The sequence below is a fragment of the Lactuca virosa genome, chromosome 9, assembly GCF_052849685.1.
Source record: "Lactuca virosa cultivar CGN04683 chromosome 9, Lactuca_virosa_CGN04683_v6, whole genome shotgun sequence".
NCBI classification, from domain to species: Eukaryota; Viridiplantae; Streptophyta; class Magnoliopsida; order Asterales; family Asteraceae; genus Lactuca; species Lactuca virosa.
The window spans coordinates 171,191,536-171,211,852 of record NC_136434.1 but is presented as its reverse complement, the minus strand read 5'-3'; the positions used below and the strand labels follow the sequence as shown (position 1 = coordinate 171,211,852).

Sequence of the window (20,317 nt, the reverse complement as noted above, 5' to 3'; positions counted from 1 at the left end):
GTAGCTCAGAATACTATAACAACTGTCATGTATATCATAGTATAAACATCCCAGGCTGAACAAATGGTGTGTGTACTGCAACCTTCCCGAGCTCCTCTTTTGAAAACTGAAGTACCTGAAACCAAAACTGAAAACTATAAGCACGAAGCTTAGTGAGTCTCCCCATACTACCACATACCGTACACATAATCTCATAACTTGGGCCTAGCCCACTGCATCGGGACGTGTCCGACATCAGACTGTAATCCGGTACACATATAAACATATAAACAATGCATATAACATAAACACATAATATAACTCTGGGACTACTCCCAACTGCATCGGGACGAATCCCTGCATCGGCTTACTCGACATCAGACTCCTGCCCGACATCGAGCTCACCCCGACATCCGACCGCATCGGGCATCGGGCTCACCCCAACATCGGGCTTGCCCCGACATCGGGCTTACCCCGGCACATACACATCATAACATATATCACATAACATAATCACATAATCTGTATCGAGCTTGCCCCGGCATCGGACCGAAGCCCGGAACATATAACATATAACATATAAACTAGCATACATCGGGCTTGCCTTGGAACACATAACACATGACATAATAACTAACATACATCGGGCTTGCCCCGGCATCGGGCTTACCCCGGAACACATAACACATAACATGTAAACTAACATACATCGGGCTTGCCCCGGCATCAGACCGAAGTCCGAAACACATAGCACATATCATATAACTTGCATGAATCACAAAGACATCACACATACTTAACTACTTCTCGGGACCGCCCCGACATTGGACCGAAGTCCGGAAACATATAAACTGTGTAACGCCCGGGTTTCGGGGCTAAGCATTTTTAGACGATGTTATAGTCTAGGTCAACTATTGTAACTCTTTTGATGTAATAAAAATGAAATATTTGAGTATTTTGTTAATTATGTGAATTTATGTGCTTATTATTTAATTATAAATGTATAATTAATAAAGAATAAAAATAAGCGTCAAAATGAAATGTTAGATAAACCAGATAACTATGAAGGATGTGGTAGTGGTCGTGACGAGGTTTCCGAATATATAAAGAATGCCCAAATCTAACTTCATATGAGGAAGTTATGATTTTTCTAAGTTTCAGCTTAGCGGTATACAGCCCAAATACTCGATTTGAGATCGAGCGGTTTTTAGCCGACACAACCTAAACGAGAATTGAAGATCTCGTTAATAGTAATGCAACGGTAAAAAGACAGACGAAAACGGACGTCGGATGAAGAAGTTATGAATTTTTAACGGACTAATCATGTCCCGGCCTGTAAAAAATATAACTGTTAAAATAAATTCAAAATTAGCCGACGGAGTCTAAACGAAAGTTGTAGATTACGTTCCCGCCTACGCGTGGATATAAAGAACGTCGAAAACGGAGTTCATATGAAGAAGATATGAATTTCCAAAGTTTTTAAAATAATTAATATTTATTTTTAATTATCTATTTATTTATTATTCGTTCTTTACAACCGACCGGAGGAATCTACTTTACACCGGAGAAAAGGAAAAGGAGCCGGCAACTATTCGAGTATTGCGCGCTTACGCCCAGCGTAATTCTCGAGTACGCCCCGCGTACGGACTACGCCCAGCGTAGTCATGGAGTACGCCCCGCGTAAACCGAGGTTCCAGCGACTATAAATAGAAACTGAAGTTCAGCCATTTTCCTTACCAATATTCATTCCTCTCTCTAAATTTTGCCTTGGTTTGCGTGCCAATAATATCCCGAAGCCCCGATATTATTCCCGAGCCCCGAAGCAAGTTTTGAAGCCCCGAAGATCCCGAGAAGTGCACCTCTCGAGCCGAAGCTCTGCTCGCGAGAAGCTCGTTTTTTTGTGAAGATCTTCCAGGACTACCGAGGAATACTACTTCTACAAGTCGTAGTGCTGTCCGGTTATCTTCTGAACAAGTGAGTGTGTAGTTACTTTCTTCTAACGCATATTATGAAGTATTTATTATAAAATATGTGTGATGTGTATATTTGGTTGTTATATGTGTGAATGTATATTCACTTTCTTCTATCTCATATATATGATATATTATCTATGAAATATGTGTTATATGTGTGTGCCTTATCTGTTATGTGGAATATATATTAAATGAACATGCTTTACAGGTTTTAAAACTATGCATAAAAATATATATTTTTATCTACTAATATGTTGGGTAGAACATGGGTAGATAGTTGATGTGTGATAAACAGATGAGAGGCCTCGATGTTGTTGTTGATCTAGTTATCTAGCGGAGTATGGATGACGACCACGGACTCTTCTAGGCAGTCCAGTGGAACACTAGCAGGCTCATAACCTGTAGGTGTTGTGAACGACGTGTTCACCGGTGTACTCTACTCCCCCACATGGTTGCCTTTAGGACATCTATTGTTGAGGAAACCCCTTAGCAGTAATGTCCGTCCCGATGAACTTTCCTAGATTAGGTCCCTTTAGATAGATGTTATTTTAGGGACGTAAAGTGAGGATAACGGGAATGGGTAATCGGGTTATTGTTGGTCGGTAAAAATTAAATATAATTATTTATTGCGGGTTGAAAACCCTATATGCTCACCAGGCTCCCAAGCCTGACCCACTCAGTTTATTTGTATTACAGGAAGTGGCGCAAGGGCATAAGATGGATGAATCATCAAGTTGTTTTGTTTATGAGCCTTTATATGAATTCAACTGTTGTATTGCTTGTAATATTTGTTTATGCTTTTGGTCTGTTTATCGGAACATGACATCCCGAATATTGTTATAAAATGATTATGCATCTTTGATAAAATGTTTTGATAAACTTTATTTTATCATATTTTGTTTTGGGACAAATTCTGCAACTCTTTTGAATAAAAGAAAAAGATTTACTCTGAAAATATTTTTAAAAGCATAAATAAAACCGGTCTTTTCTGGCCGAGATTTTGGGGATGTCACAGTTGGTATCAAAGCATTAGTTTAAGCGAACTAGGAATTTGTAGGATTTCTAGACTTAAACGTAGAATGCTAAGCGATGATTGTGAGGTGTGAGCACTAGCTTATTTTAGGAATTGTGCCTAAAATGCTTTTATGTGCTAAATGATTTATGCCTTATATGCTGTTATTTGTTCGGATCTATGGTCTGTTGCCGACCGGATCTGGAAACCTTATGTGTTTAGGATTCTAAACGTACGACTACGATATTAGAACTAACATGTAAACGTTTCGGAGAGATAAGGATGATTTAAACGTCTATCCTGAATAAAGATCTAAATTCACCTTATTCGGGGTATAGATCAAAATGGCAAGAACCCGCAGTGGAGCTGGAAACGCAAACGAAAACAGGAATCGACCACCTGTAATTGAGCAAATACGTGTTGTAGCTGCAGCACCTGAGCCAGTAACGATGGCTGGTGTACAATTGGTGATTCAGGCGATGTTGGATAATCAGATGGAAGAAACTAGACGTCTGCTTCGACAAAATCGTGAAGAACTTTCAATCCAAGTTGAAGAGCCCGAAGTGAATGGAGGGCCATCGGAAGGTGGAAACTTTAGTGGTATCGTTGGTCAAGACAACCCACAAATTGTTAGACAAGGCAATCGTAATGGAGGAAATGATGGAAGAGGATGTAAATACAAGGATTTTATGGCGTCTAAGCCACCGTGTCTATCCGGAAGCCCGACGCCGGTGCAAATTATGGATTGGATCTCCGAAATGGAGACAATGTTTGAAAGTTGCGAATGCAGCAACAGGCAGAAGACCGCTCTTGCTATCCCGTTGTTGAAATCTGGCGTGTTGAGTTGGTGTAAGCTGTTAGCTGACTCTATGCCCAAGGGAGAAGCGAGTAAAATGTCTTGGGAAGATTTTGTGGAACAACTGAAACTGCAATACTGCTCAGAGCAGGACCTACTGGAAATCAATAACGAGTTTCAGAATTTGAAGAAGGGAAAGATGAGCGTTGCTGAATACGCTGCAAGTTTCACGGAGAAAATGAAGCTTATCCCATACCTAGTTCCAACAGAACTCTCAAAGGTCAATAAGTTTGCCTTTGGACTACCAGCGGACTATGGTCCAATGGTTAAGCAAGCAACCACGTTGAAAGCCGCCATCTGGGCTGCCAGAAATGTTGAGACCCAGATCAGGGAGAAAGGTCTGGAAAGGTCAGAGGTTGGTGAGAAGAGGAAGTTTGACGGACCCTCGGGGTCCAGCAAAAAGGGTAAATTCTCAAAGTCTAGTTCGAAAGGAGGTGGAGGAGGCGAAGTGAAGTGGTGTGACAAGTGTAAGAAGAAGCACTCTGGGAAGTGCGACGGAGGGGTCACTTGTTTCAAATGTGGGAAGCCTGGGCACTATGCCAATGAATGCACATTCACTAAGAAGGTCTGTTATGAGTGCAACGAGGAGGGACACATTTTGAGGGACTGCCCAAAGAAGAAGGAAGCAGGAAGACCCAACATTCCACCAAAGCCGAAGGCTAGAGCCTTCCAGATGACACTGGAAGCTGCTAAGGAAGAAGCTGATGTCGCTTCAGGTACCTTTATCGTAAACAAATTGCCTGCCCAAATTTTATTTGATTCTGGAGCCAACTACTCCTTTATTTCGCATGAATTTGGTAGAAAGCTAGCTTTGCCTGTCGATAGACTAGATAATGCCTTATTAGTCAAAGTTGCTAGTGGCAAGTTTGTACCTGTTAACCATCATATGAAAAACATCTTAATTGATTTGAACGGGAATAAGTTTCACGAGGAATTATTGCCTATCGAACTTAACGGTTTCGACATCGTGTTGGGAATGGATTGGCTTAGCACCAATGATGCGGAAATACTGTGCAAAAAAAAGATTGTAAAAGTAAACCCGCCTGGGAAAGAGTCGTTTATGGTGTATGGGGACAAACGCAAGGTAAATTCTGGAATCATTTCTCTAATGAAAGCCAGAAAATGTTTGACCAAGGGATGTACATCATATTTAGCATTCGTGATCGATGCTAAGAAGGAAAAGAAGGTGATACAGAGCATTCCTGTCGTGTGTGATTATCCGGAAGTATTTCCCGAAGATCTTCCCGGATTACCGCCTGATCGACAAGTAGAATTCCGTATTGACTTGTTACCAGGAACTACACCAATAGCAAAAGCACCTTACCGATTAGCACCGACGGAGATGAAGGAACTGATGATGCAACTTCAAGAGTTATTGGACAAAGGTTTCATTAGACCTAGTTCATCACCCTGGGGAGCTCCGGTGTTATTCGTGAAAAAGAAAGATGGAAGTATGAGAATGTGTATTGATTACAGAGAGCTGAACAAGGCAACAATAAAGAATAGATATCCGTTGCCAAGGATTGATGACCTGTTCGATCAACTGCAAGGTTCAAGTTATTTCTCAAAGATCGATCTTAGGTCAGGATATCATCAACTGAAGGTGAGAGATCAGGATATTGAGAAGACTGCATTCAGAACGAGATATGGACACTACGAGTTCTTGGTTATGTCGTTTGGACTAACTAATGCTCCAGCAGCATTCATGGATCTGATGAACAGGGTTTGTAAACCATTCCTCGATAAATCCGTGATAGTGTTCATAGATGACATTCTCATCTACTCGAAAAGCCAAGAAGAGCATGGTAGACACTTGCGGGAAGTGTTAGAAGTCTTGAAGAAGGAGAAGTTGTATGCTAAATTCTCCAAATGTGATTTTTGGATTCGAGAAGTCCAATTCTTGGGTCACGTGGTCAACCAAGAAGGGATAATGGTCGATCCAGCAAAGATTGAAGCGGTAATGAAGTGGGAACAACCAAAAAGTCCCACGGAGATCCGAAGCTTTTTGGGATTAGCCGTATATTACCGAAGGTTTATCCAAGGATTTTCTTCAATCGCTAGTCCATTAACAGCGTTAACCCACAAAGGAGCTACCTATGCTTGGAGTGATAAGCATAAAGAAGCATTCGAGAAGCTAAAGAAGAAACTATGCGAGGCACCGATACTTTCTCTACCCAATGGAGTTGAAGACTTCGCTGTTTATAGTGATGCGTCTGGTGTTGGGTTGGGTTGTGTTTTGACCCAAAGAGAAAAGGTGATCGCATATGCGTCTCGACAGTTGAAGGAACATGAAAAGAACTACCCGACTCATGACTTGGAGTTGGCGGCGGTAGTTTTCGCTCTAAAAATATGGAGGCATTACCTCTATGGCACGAAGTGCAAACTTTTCACCGATCATAAGAGTCTCCAATATCTCTTTAATCAGAAAGAATTGAACATGAGGCAACGACGATGGCTAGAATTACTCAAGGACTATGACTGTGAGATACTTTACCACCCCGGTAAAGCAAACGTTGTCGCTGATGCTCTCAGTCGAAAAGTCAACCTTGAAAGAAAAAGGCCAAGAGCGTTGAGAATAGAAGTTGTCTCGACCATTGTGGAAAGTATCAGGGAAGCTCAAGAAGAAGCCTCAGAGAAGAGTGACCGAAAAGAAGAACGTTTGGGAAAAACATTACTGTTTGGTACAAACAGTCAAGGACTAAAGGTATTCCAAGATCGGATTTGGGTACCTAAGACTGGAGGAATAAGAGATCTTCTGATGGAAGAAGCTCACAAGACCATGTACTCGATTCATCCTGGTAGCACTAAAATGTATAGGGACCTAAAACCCTACTACTGGTGGCCGACGATGAAGCTCGACGTTGCGAAATATGTGGCCGAGTGTGTAACTTGTGCAAGAGTTAAAGCACAACATCAGAAACCATATGGGAGTTTAGAACCCTTACCTGTACCCATGGGTAAATGGGAAGACATCACCATGGATTTTGTGACTAAACTACCCAGGAAGAAGAACGGTCACGACATGATTTGGGTGGTCGTGGATCGTTTCACAAAGAGTGCACACTTCATAGCTGCCAATGAAAGGTGGTCTATGGATAAGCTTGCAAATGCTTACGTGAAGGAAATTGTGAGACTTCACGGTGTTCCTCTAACAATTGTATCGGATCGTGATAGTCGTTTCACGTCAAGGTTTTGGAGAAGTCTACAAGAGGAATTGGGTACGAAGTTATGTCTGAGTACAGCTTACCATCCGCAGACTGATGGTCAGAGTGAAAGAACGATTCAAACGCTTGAAGATATGTTGAGAGCATGTACCCTCGAGTTCCAAGGTAACTGGGATGAGCACTTACCTTTGGTAGAATTTTCCTACAACAACAGTTTCCACTCGAGCATCAAGATGGCACCTTATCAAGCTTTGTATGGACAAAAGTGTCGTACGCCTTCTTGTTGGCTTGAGGCTGGCGAAAAGCAGTTTATGGGCCCCGAGATAGTCCATGAGACTGCTGAGAAGCTGAAGGTGATCAGGGAAAGGATGTTAGCAGCTCAGGATCGTCAGAAGAGCTATGCTGACAAGAAAAGACGACCGATGACCTTCGAAGTTGGGGATTCCGTTTTGCTTAAAGTCTCACCGTGGAAAGGACTTATACGATTCGGGAAACGAGGAAAGCTGAGTCCAAGGTTTATTGGACCGTTCAAAGTTCTTCAGAAGATTGGGAACCAAGCTTACAAGCTGGAATTGCCCGAAGAACTCGATGGTATTCATAACACCTTCCATGTATGTTATCTGAGGAAATTCACAGGAGAAGTTCCCGACATAATTCCGATCTCGGAGTTAAGAATGGATGAGAATAAGAGGCTAATCGAAGAGCCCGAGGCAATTGTTGACCGTAAGATTAAGAAGTTACGACGCAAGATGGTCGACTTAGTGCTAGTCCGATGGAAACATTCGAATGGGTCGAATCTCACTTGGGAAACAGAGGATGACATGATGAGTCGCTATCCGCATCTGTTTGCTGACGCATGATTCCGGGACGGAATCATCCTAAGGGGGAGAGAATTGTAACGCCCGGGTTTCGGGGCTAAGCATTTTTAGACGATGTAATAGTCTAGGTCAACTATTGTAACTCTTTTGATGTAATAAAAATGAAATATTTGAGTATTTTGTGAATTATGTGAATTTATGTGCTTATTATTTAATTATAAATGTATAATTAATAAATAATAAAAATAAGCGTCAAAATGAAATGTTAGATAAACCCGATATCTATGAAGGATGTGGTAGTGGTCGTGACGAGGTTTCCGAATATATAAAGAATGCCCAAATCTGACTTCATATGAGGAAGTTATGATTTTTCTAAGTTTCAGCTTAGCGGTATACAGCCCAAATACTCGATTTGAGATCGAGCGGTTTTTAGCCGACACAACCTAAACGAGAATTGAAGATCTCGTTAATAGTAATGCAACGGTAAAAAGACAGACGAAAACGGACGTCGGATGAAGAAGTTATGAATTTTTAACGGACTAATCCTGTCCCGGCCTGTAAAAAATATAACTGTTAAAATAAATTCAAAATTAGCCGATGGAGTCTAAACGAAAGTTGTAGATTACGTTCCCGCCTACGCGTGGATATAAAGAACGTCGAAAACGGAGTTCATATGAAGAAGATATGAATTTCCAAAGTTTTTAAAATAATTAATATTTATTTTTAATTATCTATTTATTTATTATTCGTTCTTTACAACCGACCGCAGGAATCTACTTTACACCGGAGAAAAGGAAAAGGAGCCGGCAACTATTCGAGTACTGCGCGCTTACGCCCAGCGTAATTCTCGAGTACGCCCCGCGTACGGACTACGCCCAGCGTAGTCATGGAGTACGCCCCGCGTAAACCGAGGTTCCAGCGACTATAAATAGAAACCGAAGTTCAGCCATTTTCCTTACCAATATTCATTCCTCTCTCTAAATTTTGCCTTGGTTTGCGTGCCAATAATATCCCGAAGCCCCGATATTATTCCCAAGCCCCGAAGCAAGTTTTGAAGCCCCGAAGATCCCGAGAAGTGCAACTCTCGAGCCGAAGCTCTGCTCGCGAGAAGCTCGTTTTTTTGTGAAGATCTTCCAGGACTACCGAGGAATACTACTTCTACAAGTCGTAGTGCTGTCCGGTTATCTTCTGAACAAGTGAGTGTGTAGTTACTTTCTTCTAACGCATATTATGAAGTATTTATTATAAAATATGTGTGATGTGTATATTTGGTTGTTATATGTGTGAATGTATATTCACTTTCTTCTATCTCATATATATGATATATTATCTATGAAATATGTGTTATATGTGTGTGCCTTATCTGTTATGTGGAATATATATTAAATGAACATGCTTTACAGGTTTTAAAACTATGCATAAAAATATATATTTTTATCTACTAATATGTTGGGTAGAACATGGGTAGATAGTTGATGTGTGATAAACAGATGAGAGGCCTCGATGTTGTTGTTGATCTAGTCATCTAGCGGAGTATGGATGACGACCACGGACTCTTCTACGCAGTCCAGTGGAACACTAGCAGGCTCATAACCTGTAGGTGTTGTGAACGACGTGTTCACCGGTGTACTCTACTCCCCCACATGGTTGCCTTTAGGACATCTATTGTTGAGGAAACCCCTTAGCAGTAATGTCCGTCCCGATGAACTTTCCTAGATTAGGTCCCTTTAGATAGATGTTATTTTAGGGACGTAAAGTGAGGATAACGGGAATGGGTAATCGGGTTATTGTTGGTCGGTAAAAATTAAATATAATTATTTATTGCGGGTTGAAAACCCTATATGCTCACCAGGCTCCCAAGCCTGACCCACTCAGTTTATTTGTATTACAGGAAGTGGCGCAAGGGCATAAGATGGATGAATCATCAAGTTGTTTTGTTTATGAGCCTTTATATGAATTCAACTGTTGTATTGCTTGTAATATTTGTTTATGCTTTTGGTTTGTTTATCAGAACATGACATCCCGAATATTGTTATAAAATGATTATGCATCTTTGATAAAATGCTTTGATAAACTTTATTTTATCATATTTTGTTTTGGGACAAATTCCGCAACTCTTTTGAATAAAAGAAAAAGATTTACTCTGAAAATATTTTTAAAAGCATAAATAAAACCGGTCTTTTCTGGCCGAGATTTTAGGGATGTCACAAACTGCATCGGTCTTACCCCGGCATACTAATACTACTTAAACGGACCGACATTGTGGCCTTATACCCGTTCCTACTGGAAAGCGACTCACCTCACACTACTGAAGTTCCGCTGATAAAACCCTAGCTGCTGGATGACAGATTCTCGAATCTGTCAACATCAAAATAACACCCAATTAATAATTGGGTTCTAACACATAACCGTAAGTCCATGCTTGGGGTAAAAGACTGCTTTACCCCTATCTTAGTTTGACTCAAGCCCAGGGCCCAAACCAAGGCCGAAAAGTCTAATAACGAACCAAGGCCCAATTATGGCCTTTCTATGGCCCAATTTTCCAAATTGGGCCCAAAATCCTTACGTGGGCCTTACCCTAAGTCCATTAGATTATTCTAGTTCATTTGCTTGCTCTTGGATGGTCCATTATAATCCCAATCACCAAGGCCCAATAGGAAGGCCCAACTCAAAGTCCAAGTGAAATTAGGGTTTCATATAAAATGACAATTAGGGTTTTCTCACTTAACCCATTAAGGACTTAATCCCTTAAGTCCATCACTCTTCTAAATAAATCATATGGCGTGATTGGGCTTAATACACAATTCCAATCCCAATGGCCCAAAAGTGGGCCCGAAAGAGTCTAAGGCCCAAATACTCACAATTAGGGTTTTCACCCAAACATGGCCCAATAGGCCCAAAATTAATCTTTAATCCCATTAGGGTTTTGCTAGTGGGGCACCACCTACTACCACCTCGGGTAGTGGTGGTCAATGGCGGCACACAGCGATGGCCACCACCTTACGGTGGTGGTTTGAGTTTCTTTTCATTAATCTTTTCGCTAATTACAATTACAAGGCTTTTAATCCAAAGATAAACACACACAAACTAACTACTCTAACACACACACACAGCCACCCTAGTGGTGGCCGGTGGTGGCACGTGGCGGCAACCACCACCTCACGGTGGTGGTGGCGGCGGATCTCTGATTTTCTGACCATACGCAGTGCAAACAACTTCACAAACACACCCAATCGGAAGATTTATTCGCATAGCCACCACCTCACGGTGGCTTGTGGTGGCAGGAACTGTTTCAGGGCAATAACCACCATGGTCAGCTGCCATGGTGGGTTTTTCTCTCGATCTCCGGCTAAACTATCCCTCACACGTCACAAACATAATCACAACCCACCTGGTGGCGTGCAATGGTGAAGGCAGCAAGGTTTTTGGCGATGACAGCCACGACGGTCGGGAGATATGGCGGCGGCGCGATATGACGGTGGTTGCAGTGGCTGGAGCAACGACCTGAGTAGTCGAACCGAGCCAAACATCGGTGATGGTCGTGACTGAGAAGAAACCACCGCGAAACGAGGCAGCGCCGACATCAAGAAAGAGAGAGGAAGGTGGCGATCATAACTGTCCGGCGGACGGCAGCGGCGGTCCAAGGCATCAATTTACAACGTAGAAGGGTTGGACTCCGGCGACTTGGCTTCAGTGGTGGCAAGGAGGAAAGGCAGGCGACAAAAGCTCACACGGCGGCCACAACTGACCGGAAAAACACGCATGGTGGTCAACTTCGGCGGTTTCTGGATTCACAGTGGCTAGGAGGTTGCGACGACTGGAAGGGAGGTGAGGTGAAGGTGGCTGCTGGAGGGCTTTCGATGATGGCAGCTGCCTCCATGAGCTAGGGTTAGGTTACCGGGTGACGAGTCTTATATACCCCGATTCCATAAGAAAGTTTCCCATATTGACAGATTCTACCCCTCAATCCCCATTTTCTTTCAACTTAAGCCCAACACTTACACTTTAGCCCCTGGCCCCATTAAATCTTTCCAACTTCAATCCAAAATTTACCGTTCAGTCCCTGACTTTGAAAATCCCTTTCATAGTATGTCCTAATAATTACCAAACAAACCTCAACCTTCAAACTTCTATACAATTTAATCCGAAAATCACATTTTAACCCCAACTTCTATAATTATGACTTTTAACTCCTCGAAACTAACGCATTGCTCAAATATTATTGATTTTAGGGCTTCTATACATTATTTAATTATTTTATAAACGGGGTGGTACACAACAATTTATGTTTTATATAATCATATAGTACAACCATCTAATGCATAGATTGTTATGTATGGCTAAAAAAATATTATGTACAAATCATTACCCTATTTCAATCTAGAACACGAGGTAATTAATTATAAGTATGATAATTCCAATTATGCATGCAAACTTTTAATGATTTAGGCGGGGCTTTGCTTTTTCATTAAAAATCAATTTTTATTTTTGTTTAATTTCGAAAAAAAGCAATTGATATGAAGCAAACGAAATAGTCATTTTGCACACAATATAACCATATAGGGCGTGTTCGACAAAACTAGCTGGTAGCGGGTAACTTATAGCGGGTAGCTTGTAGCTTGTAGCGTTTTGTTAAACGTTACATGAAGTAGCATTTGAATTTCCAGTATTTTGTTTAAACTAAACGTTAAAAGTTTTGTAGTGCCGAACAGAGTGTTTTTTCAAACGCTAAAAACTCTCAAACGCTCCATGTCAAATACGCTCTAGGCCGATCATGACACATGATCAAAATTTATGCTTTGATAGAAAAAAAAAGATGGGGTATATTTTTGTCATTTTAGTATTTTTCACGGAAGTAAATATGAAAGTATATGTATAATTATACAAAACCAATGTTTTAAAACCCGGGTCGACCCGGCCGGTTCAACCGGTTGGACCGTGACCCGGGGTAGAAGGCGGATCAATTGAGAACGGTTTTTTGTAAAAATACGAACCGGATCGAACCGACCGGGTTTCTCCTAAACCGTGGTCGAACCGTTATATCGAACCGGTTAAAACCGGATTGACCCGTTTTAATAGGGTTTGGATAGTTGGATACACGTAGCGAACGCCAAAACAACGAGCCATTTGTGGCTTCTTCAATGTTTAAACTTTGTGGACATCAAATTATTGGTTTTATATGTTTATACGTTATGAGGGAAAGTAAAAATATATGAAAATAGAAAAAGACCATAAATCGGGTTGACCCGACGGTTGAACCGGTTGACCCGTGAACCGGTCATCACACCGGGTCCACTAAAAACCCGGGTTTTAAAACATTTTACAAAACTAGAATTAGAGCTATACTTACGATTATACAACCAAACTAACAAGAAAGAATAACTAACATTAAACTACACTACCAGAGATTTGCATTAAAAAAAGGACATTATCTCTCATCTTCTACCTCAGCTTATCTAGTTCACCGGCCGTTCAGATTTGCATATTGTTCAAACATGGCAGTCCCGGAATGATCCTCAATCACCTGAACTTCCGCCGGATTCTGACTCGCCTGAGCAGGTGTCATAACCGGCCTATTATCAACCGCCGGAGCAAGCGGTGCAGCATTCGCTAACGCCGATCCACCACCACTACTTCCGCCGCCTTCCTCCGCTTTCCCCTGGTCCTGTAATTGCAACGCGTACTCCAAGTTCCACAAAACATCTCCCATGGTCGGCCGGTCAACACCGTATTCCGCCAAACACTTTTCCGCTGCCTCTGCAAACTTGTTCATCGACTCTGGGTTGATTTTTCCGACCAAATTAGGGTCGATTATTTTGTCCAGTAAACCCTTTCGTTTCCATTGCATCGCCCATTCTGCTAAGTTGACTTGTTCTCTGGGTAAAGACGGGTCGATGGCGGATCGGGCACATAAAACTTCCAGCAACACCACCCCAAACGAATACACATCGGATTTATCTGTTAATTGTTGTTTACGAAAGTATTCCGGATCTAAATACCCGAAGCTTCCTTTCACAGCAGTGCTCACATGGGCTTCGCCCATTCCGACGTCTTTCGAAAGCCCAAAATCCGCCATTTTTGCAGTGAAGTTTTCGTCTAGAAGAATGTTGGTGGTTTTCACATCACGGTGGATGATGGCGGTGGCCGACCCTGTGTGGAGGTAGTGCAACCCACGTGCCGCCCCGATGCAAATCTCCAATCTTTGCTTCCATGAAACCACCGGCAACCCTTTCCCGTATAAATGGTCTCTGAGAGGGCCGTGTTCCATGAACTCGTAGACTAGAATCATCTCGGCGTTCTCGTCACAGTACCCGATCAACGATACCAGGTGGCGGTGGCGGAGTTTGGATAGCATCTGGAGCTCAGTTTGGAACTCGTTGATGCCTTGTTCTGATTGTGGGTTTCCACGTTTCACGGCGACTTTTGTTCCATCTTCGAGTATTCCAAGGTAGACGTTTCCAAAACCTCCGATTCCGATCACTGATTTGGAATCCCAATTCTTTGTAGCGTCTTGTAATTCTGCAAACGAAAGGTATCGGCCTAGCCCCTGTGTTGATGAATAGAACGCGCTTTTCTTCGAGCCCAATGAGTTTTTGCTCGACGACAGAAAACTGGCGTCGCCGGCGTGAACGGGAAGCAACCACGACGAGAAACTATTCTTCTTCTGCCAATCTTGAGGTCTCTTTTGCCATTTCACAGCCATAGCACCTAACCCGGCGAACGCTCCAAACATCATCGCGAAACCAACCGCCGCCACCGTACCCCGCCCTGGTCCGGTAGCCGACCTCCCGTCAGCGCCAAACTCCCCGTCTAAACTGTTCACCGAATTGTTGATTCGCAAGATTTCGAGACCGTTTAGGATCGCGTTTTTGGTACCCATTGGTTCGTTCAACGGACCAACTTGAATGAAGAACGGATTTGAAATCATAGGCGGCTCCACAAACACGTCATGGTAGTAAGCTACCGCTAAGCCGTTGGTTATCGACGACAGATCGAGGGCTGAGACTGCGATTTTCCCGCCAACATACACATTGAAGTACAATTCGTTTAGCGTTTTGCTGACAATATCAGCAAAATGCAGACGAATGAGATACGGATAGGATTTATCGAGATCAAATTGCCAAGTGACATTGAAATTAGGGGCGATTGTGTTCGAAGTCCCCATTTCCATGGCGGATGCGTACACTGTAGGCGGTGCAATCAACGGCGAACCGCCTTCAAGATAGGTAATAACGTTCGGTGCTAACGATATGTTTTTCGCCGCTGACGGAGGTTTAAGGAACTTTTCATCGGAATTCCAAGTTCGCCCTAGGGTATCATTTCCCGGAGTGATGGTAGGCCCACCGACATTGAGCCGATAGATTTTCCGATATGAGTATCTCGTCATTCCGTGGATTTTTTTCCCGACAGGGAAGAGAGCGTCACTGGTGTCGGTAATCACCATATCCGGGGTGGAAACCACCTCTATCGCGTTAACAAACGCCGGAGATTCCTTTTTCCCACAGAATCTAAGATCGAGGCGCTCTGATGTCACATTCATGAGGTATTCATGCATTTCCAATTCTTTCGGAGTATATCTATGGAGGAGAACCAAAGCGTCCGCCGCGACCACCGTAAACTTCGTTTCCTGCAATTTAAATTCGTTATTCGTCCCGATTATCGGGAAGAAATGCAGTCTCACCCAATGCCAACCGGTTTTCGTGACACGAAATGAATACGTGGCTTCGGCATCGAAAACCTTGGCGGATTTGTAAATCGGGAGAGGCACATTGGCGGATTGATCGGCCACGGAGATTTCACGGCCTTTGTATTGCAAATATTGCGATGAAGTTGAATCGGAGGAGAATATGCGTCTGTCGGGGAGGGTGGTTTGGGAGGAGGAACCGCAGTCTATGAGGTAGTTATCGGGAGGTGTAAATGAATCGGATTTAGCCGGAGCAGTTGCAATGAAGGCGGAGACGGTGGTGATTGTGCCAGAGAAGAGAAGAAAGAGAAGGATCGACATGAATGTTCATCTTTCCATTTGTGGGGAAGATGGTGGAAAGAGAAAAATATTATGTTCCGCAAATTCTGTACGAAGCAAAAGGATTGAAAACGTGTGGGTTGTTTTTAAATTTACCAACTGCTTTCCAAATATACAAATGAATTACATTTTACGTTGATGACTTGATTTAAATTTACAGAAATAGTCACTGTAGTTTGTTAAATTTATATTTTTGGTCCCTGATTAAAAACAGTTTATAGTTTATACCCCTTTTGCTTTTGAAAATTACAACAATGGTCCATGGTAAAAGACCTTGGTCTATATAAAAATTTATAGTTTTGGTTCTTGGTTGAAAGCAATTGACAATAAAAATTTATAGTTTTGGTTCTTGGTTGAAAGCAATTGACAATTTATATGAGGCTTTTGAAAATTACACCAATGGTCCCATGGTAAAGACCTTGGTTCATATAATGTGGTGTTTGGCTAAGCTTTTTAAAACAACTTGTTATGGTTCCATATTACTATAAGTTAAAAAAGTGTTTGGATGATCAAAGTAACTTATCCGGTGGGAAACCTCTAATAAGTCATTTTTTTATAAGTAACCATTCACTAGCTTATTAACTTATAAGCTAATAAGTTATAAGTTATAAGCTAATAAGTAATCCCAAACACCCCTTAAATTACACTTTTTATTATTTTCATTTTCTTTTACCAATTTATAACTTTTAAGAATATAAAATAAATTACGGGCCACCTCCCGTAACCCCCATTAGGATGTTTAAAACCGGATATCCGAATTTTGGATAGTGAATTTTCAATAACTAAATTCGAATCCAAAATTTCGGATATTGGAAATGGATATCCGAAAATTTCACTTCATATAATTTTAAAATAATAACTAGTAATCTACAACAAATTAAAATCAAACTTAATTTACAATTTAACATAAAAATAAAACTAGTAATACAATATCCAAAGCCATTTAACATAATCAATTATAACATCCAAACGAAGGATTGTTGATTTTGAATTCATTCCATTTTGAATTCATTTCATCCGTGCATAAACATTTTTGAAATGAAAAGGTTTTAAAAGTTGTGTAGAAGGTAGGTTGTGTGTCAAAAATGAAATAAAAGGATTGTACTTATAGTGTTTTTTGAAAAAAATAAAATAAAATTTAAAAATACCAAATTCTAACCGTTGGCAACGGCTAGAAACAACTCCTTCCCCATTTTCACGTGTGGTAAACCTATACCCGAACAAAGCTATACCACATTTTTTTGGCACCTCGTTACGGTGTTTACCGTATACCGTATTTTACCACGGTATGCGATACACGGTGCACCGTATAGCCTCATATATGCAGTTTAATTTGTATCATATCTGCAATGTATGTCTTTTCACGATGTTACACGAATGTCCTATGGTGATTATTAAATGAAACGTAGGATATAAGACAAATGTTTGAGAAAGTTACAAATAAAAAATCTCCTTACAAATAAAAAATCTCATTATCATGCAACATGTCAACTTATTAATTCTCCATTTTAAAATTTAAATTTTACATTTTCAACTCTAATTACATTAAATTAATAATTGATTTATTCTCATATTGACAAGTGTCATAATATTAGAAAATTTCATTAATATTATGTCACTTATCATGCAACATGTCAACTTATTAATTCTCCATTTTAAAATTTAAATTTTACATTTTCAACTTTAACTACATTAAATTAATAATTGATTTATTCATTTTAAATTTCAAATTTTAAATTTCACATTTACATTCTAGTTACACTAAATTAATAACATTATAATATTTTTTTAATTAATATATATTATAAGGCGATATAATTTCATGTATTTATTTAGATTAACGATTATAATTTTATATAACTAAAAAATATCTTTTAATTAATAATATATTTAAAAAATTTATTTGAAATAATTGATTAATAGTTTTAAGTTTTTACTATGAAATTTTAATTAATTTTATAACCGTAATTCTCACGAGTTATAAACTAGTGTAAAAATAAATGGTCGAGATTGATTTTTTATTTTTATTTTGTTTTTGAACGGCAAATACAATATAATCCTAAACTACTCCTAAATCCACTTATTTCTCCGATGAGACTTGAACCCTCAACCTCAAGGAGGGAGGACAACATCTGATACCGCTGGGCTAGAAGCCCTTTGGTCGAGATTGATGACTACTAATTATGCACTCTATTATATCTTTCAAGCAATTGCATTTAAATGCCATGTTTTTATAAATTTTTAGTTTTGTTTTGCTCGACCGCCATTCAGTTATTGGACAATTGCGAATCTTTAAAAACCTTCATATGTGTCAATAATAGAATAACAAACGTTGTGAAATGAAATCATCGATTGCTGCTTAGTCCGGAATATACATCACTGTTGTCCGAAATGTGATGTTATTTTACTAATTCTAAAAAAAAAAAAAAGTTGGTTGTGCCCCATGATCATTTTTGTCTATATTCTTTAATTGAATTCAAACATGAAAATATATAGTCTAAGTTAGTAGTTTCCCAAACTTGAAGGGGTCTAAGTATAACAATAGCCAAATCTTCATCTTTGCCCAAGAGATACGGCGGCGCATAAAATCATGAACAACAGTTATTTATCCTAATAATAATCATTTCAAGTATCAATTGTTCAATTCACATTAGTATTACAGTACACACTGTGCTTATGCTTTTTAGAACTATAGGGGCAATTTGGTAATTTTCATGCGACGGTTTGTCTTTCTGCTTCATTTAACTTGGGTTCATACGTGCTGCAGGCATGTACCTTTCCGCCTCCAGCTTTCTCTATCCATCACAGTCTCACTTATTGTAGCTATTAACAATGGCGGAAATTGCAGGCATCTATAAACAGCAAATGAAGAGGAAACGAAGCAATGAAGTCGTGAAAGAGAAGTGGGCGAAGCATTACTCGTCGAATCACCATATATTGTTGGTTGGTGAAGGAGATTTCTCGTTTTCTGTGAGTCTGGCTATTATGGCTTTTGGCTCCGCTTCCAATATTGTAGCTTCTTCCATCGATTCTTATGGTAAATCATCCTTGCTACATTAAATCGCCATTTCTGACCTGTTATCATGTCTATGGTTTCCATGATCAAGTGTTTTTCTGGTAGAATTAACACGAAAAAAGAGTTTAATTGCTCAGAATATTTTAAGTTGTTTCTTAAGAATACTTGAATAATAGTATCATTTTTTAAATGCAAAAAGATGGAGATCTTATTTGGTCTTGTGATTTGGGATAATTTCATTTTTACTAGATTATCTTATCGAGAATTACAAGCATGCAAAAGCAAACTTGGATATCTTGCGTAAATTTGGAGCTCAACTGTTGCATGTAGTTAATGCAGTCAAAATGAAGAATCATACTGACCTTCGAATGCAGAAGTTTGATCGCATTGTATATAATTTCCCACATTCTGGTGATCGAGGGAAAGAAAGTGACGAAGAAATCATTGTGTAAGATTCTTTTCTTGTTTAATTAACCATATAAAAGAGACATCTAACTTATTTATCCTTTGTACTCCTTTCTTTTGTTTTCATTTCCCATTTGGTGTTTCCCATTTGGTGTTGCTTGTAGGAACCACCAAAATTTGGTTCAAAGTTTCTTGTGGAATGCGAGGGCCTTGTTGCGTCCAAAAGGTGAAATACATGTAAACTCAAACCTTAATTGGAATATTGAAGAATATGCAAGTGAATGTGGTCAGTGGCGGAGCCAGACTCAAAGCAAAGGGGTATCCTAATTTTTTTTCCGGGTATCAACGCAACGGTTGAGCATGGGGCAGGTCGGGTCAGTTTTACCTAAAATCGAACCCAAAACCGATAGCCTCGGTTTTGAAACTTTTAAAACCAAACCAAACCCAAACCCAAACTCATCGGTTCAGTGTTTTGGTTTTCAGTTTGTACATTGGTTTTCAGTTTGTACATGAGTTTTCCGGTTTGGTTTTGGTTTTAAACTCAAACCTTAATTGAATCATTAGCTAACTTTAAGACTTGTTATATAAACATGAAGATGAAGTATCTTTTGATACTTGAATCAATGTGAGACTCAAAGTTGATATAAAATGAATCATGATGTGGAAAAGTTGTCTCCAAAATTAGCAAGTGGCAAATAGTTCAGGGGTTATTTCCGTAACTTATCATTTACTATTCATAGTTTGACTATGAATAATAATATATATGTGAATTGAATGAAGAATTGGACGGTGTATATATGTGGTCAAAGTAAGGCGCCTAAAACAATTGTCCGCCTACAATTTGGACGGCTTTTCTTCTTTCCTTTCATATGATATTGCTTTTGGCTATAAATAGCCTGAGCCATGAGCCAGAAAGATAAGAAAATAATTATCCAAGTATATATAGAAAAGCATTACATATATATATACTGATACACCACCGTGTATTTTATCTCTCCCACTCTATTTGTAATCTCTTTCATAATCACTGTAAACACTGCAAATTATAGTGAATTGTTTCTCGGCTTCCTC

General features: G+C 40.1%; 2 protein-coding genes across 2 annotated transcripts; one reads left to right on the top strand and one right to left on the bottom strand.

The window, feature by feature from the left end:
* Positions 1 to 13,079: 13,079 nt before the first annotated feature.
* On the bottom strand, positions 13,080 to 15,886 carry LOC145137666 (Malectin/receptor-like protein kinase family protein). The gene has a single exon (XM_079071793.1). It carries the CDS (start codon positions 15,805 to 15,807, stop codon positions 13,264 to 13,266), a length of 2,544 nt encoding a protein of 847 aa, XP_078927919.1. The 5' UTR covers positions 15,808 to 15,886; the 3' UTR covers positions 13,080 to 13,263.
* Positions 15,887 to 18,657: 2,771 nt separating this feature from the next.
* LOC145140000 (heavy metal-associated isoprenylated plant protein 41-like) lies at positions 18,658 to 19,293 on the top strand. Its single transcript, XM_079073628.1, has 2 exons — positions 18,658 to 18,862; positions 19,091 to 19,293. The coding sequence occupies exons 1-2, from the start codon at positions 18,658 to 18,660 to the stop codon at positions 19,291 to 19,293; spliced, it is 408 nt and encodes a 135-aa protein (XP_078929754.1).
* The last annotated feature ends 1,024 nt before the right edge of the window (positions 19,294 to 20,317 follow it).

Coding starts and splice junctions, on each gene's coding strand:
- LOC145137666 (XM_079071793.1), bottom strand. CDS start 15,807: ATGTCGATCCTTCTCTTTCTTCTCTTCTCTGGCACAATCACCACCGTC.
- LOC145140000 (XM_079073628.1), top strand. CDS start 18,658: ATGGCGGAAATTGCAGGCATCTATAAACAGCAAATGAAGAGGAAACGA. Junction 18,863..19,090: donor TTCTTCCATCGATTCTTATG/GTAAATCATCCT, acceptor CATTTTTACTAG/ATTATCTTATCGAGAATTAC.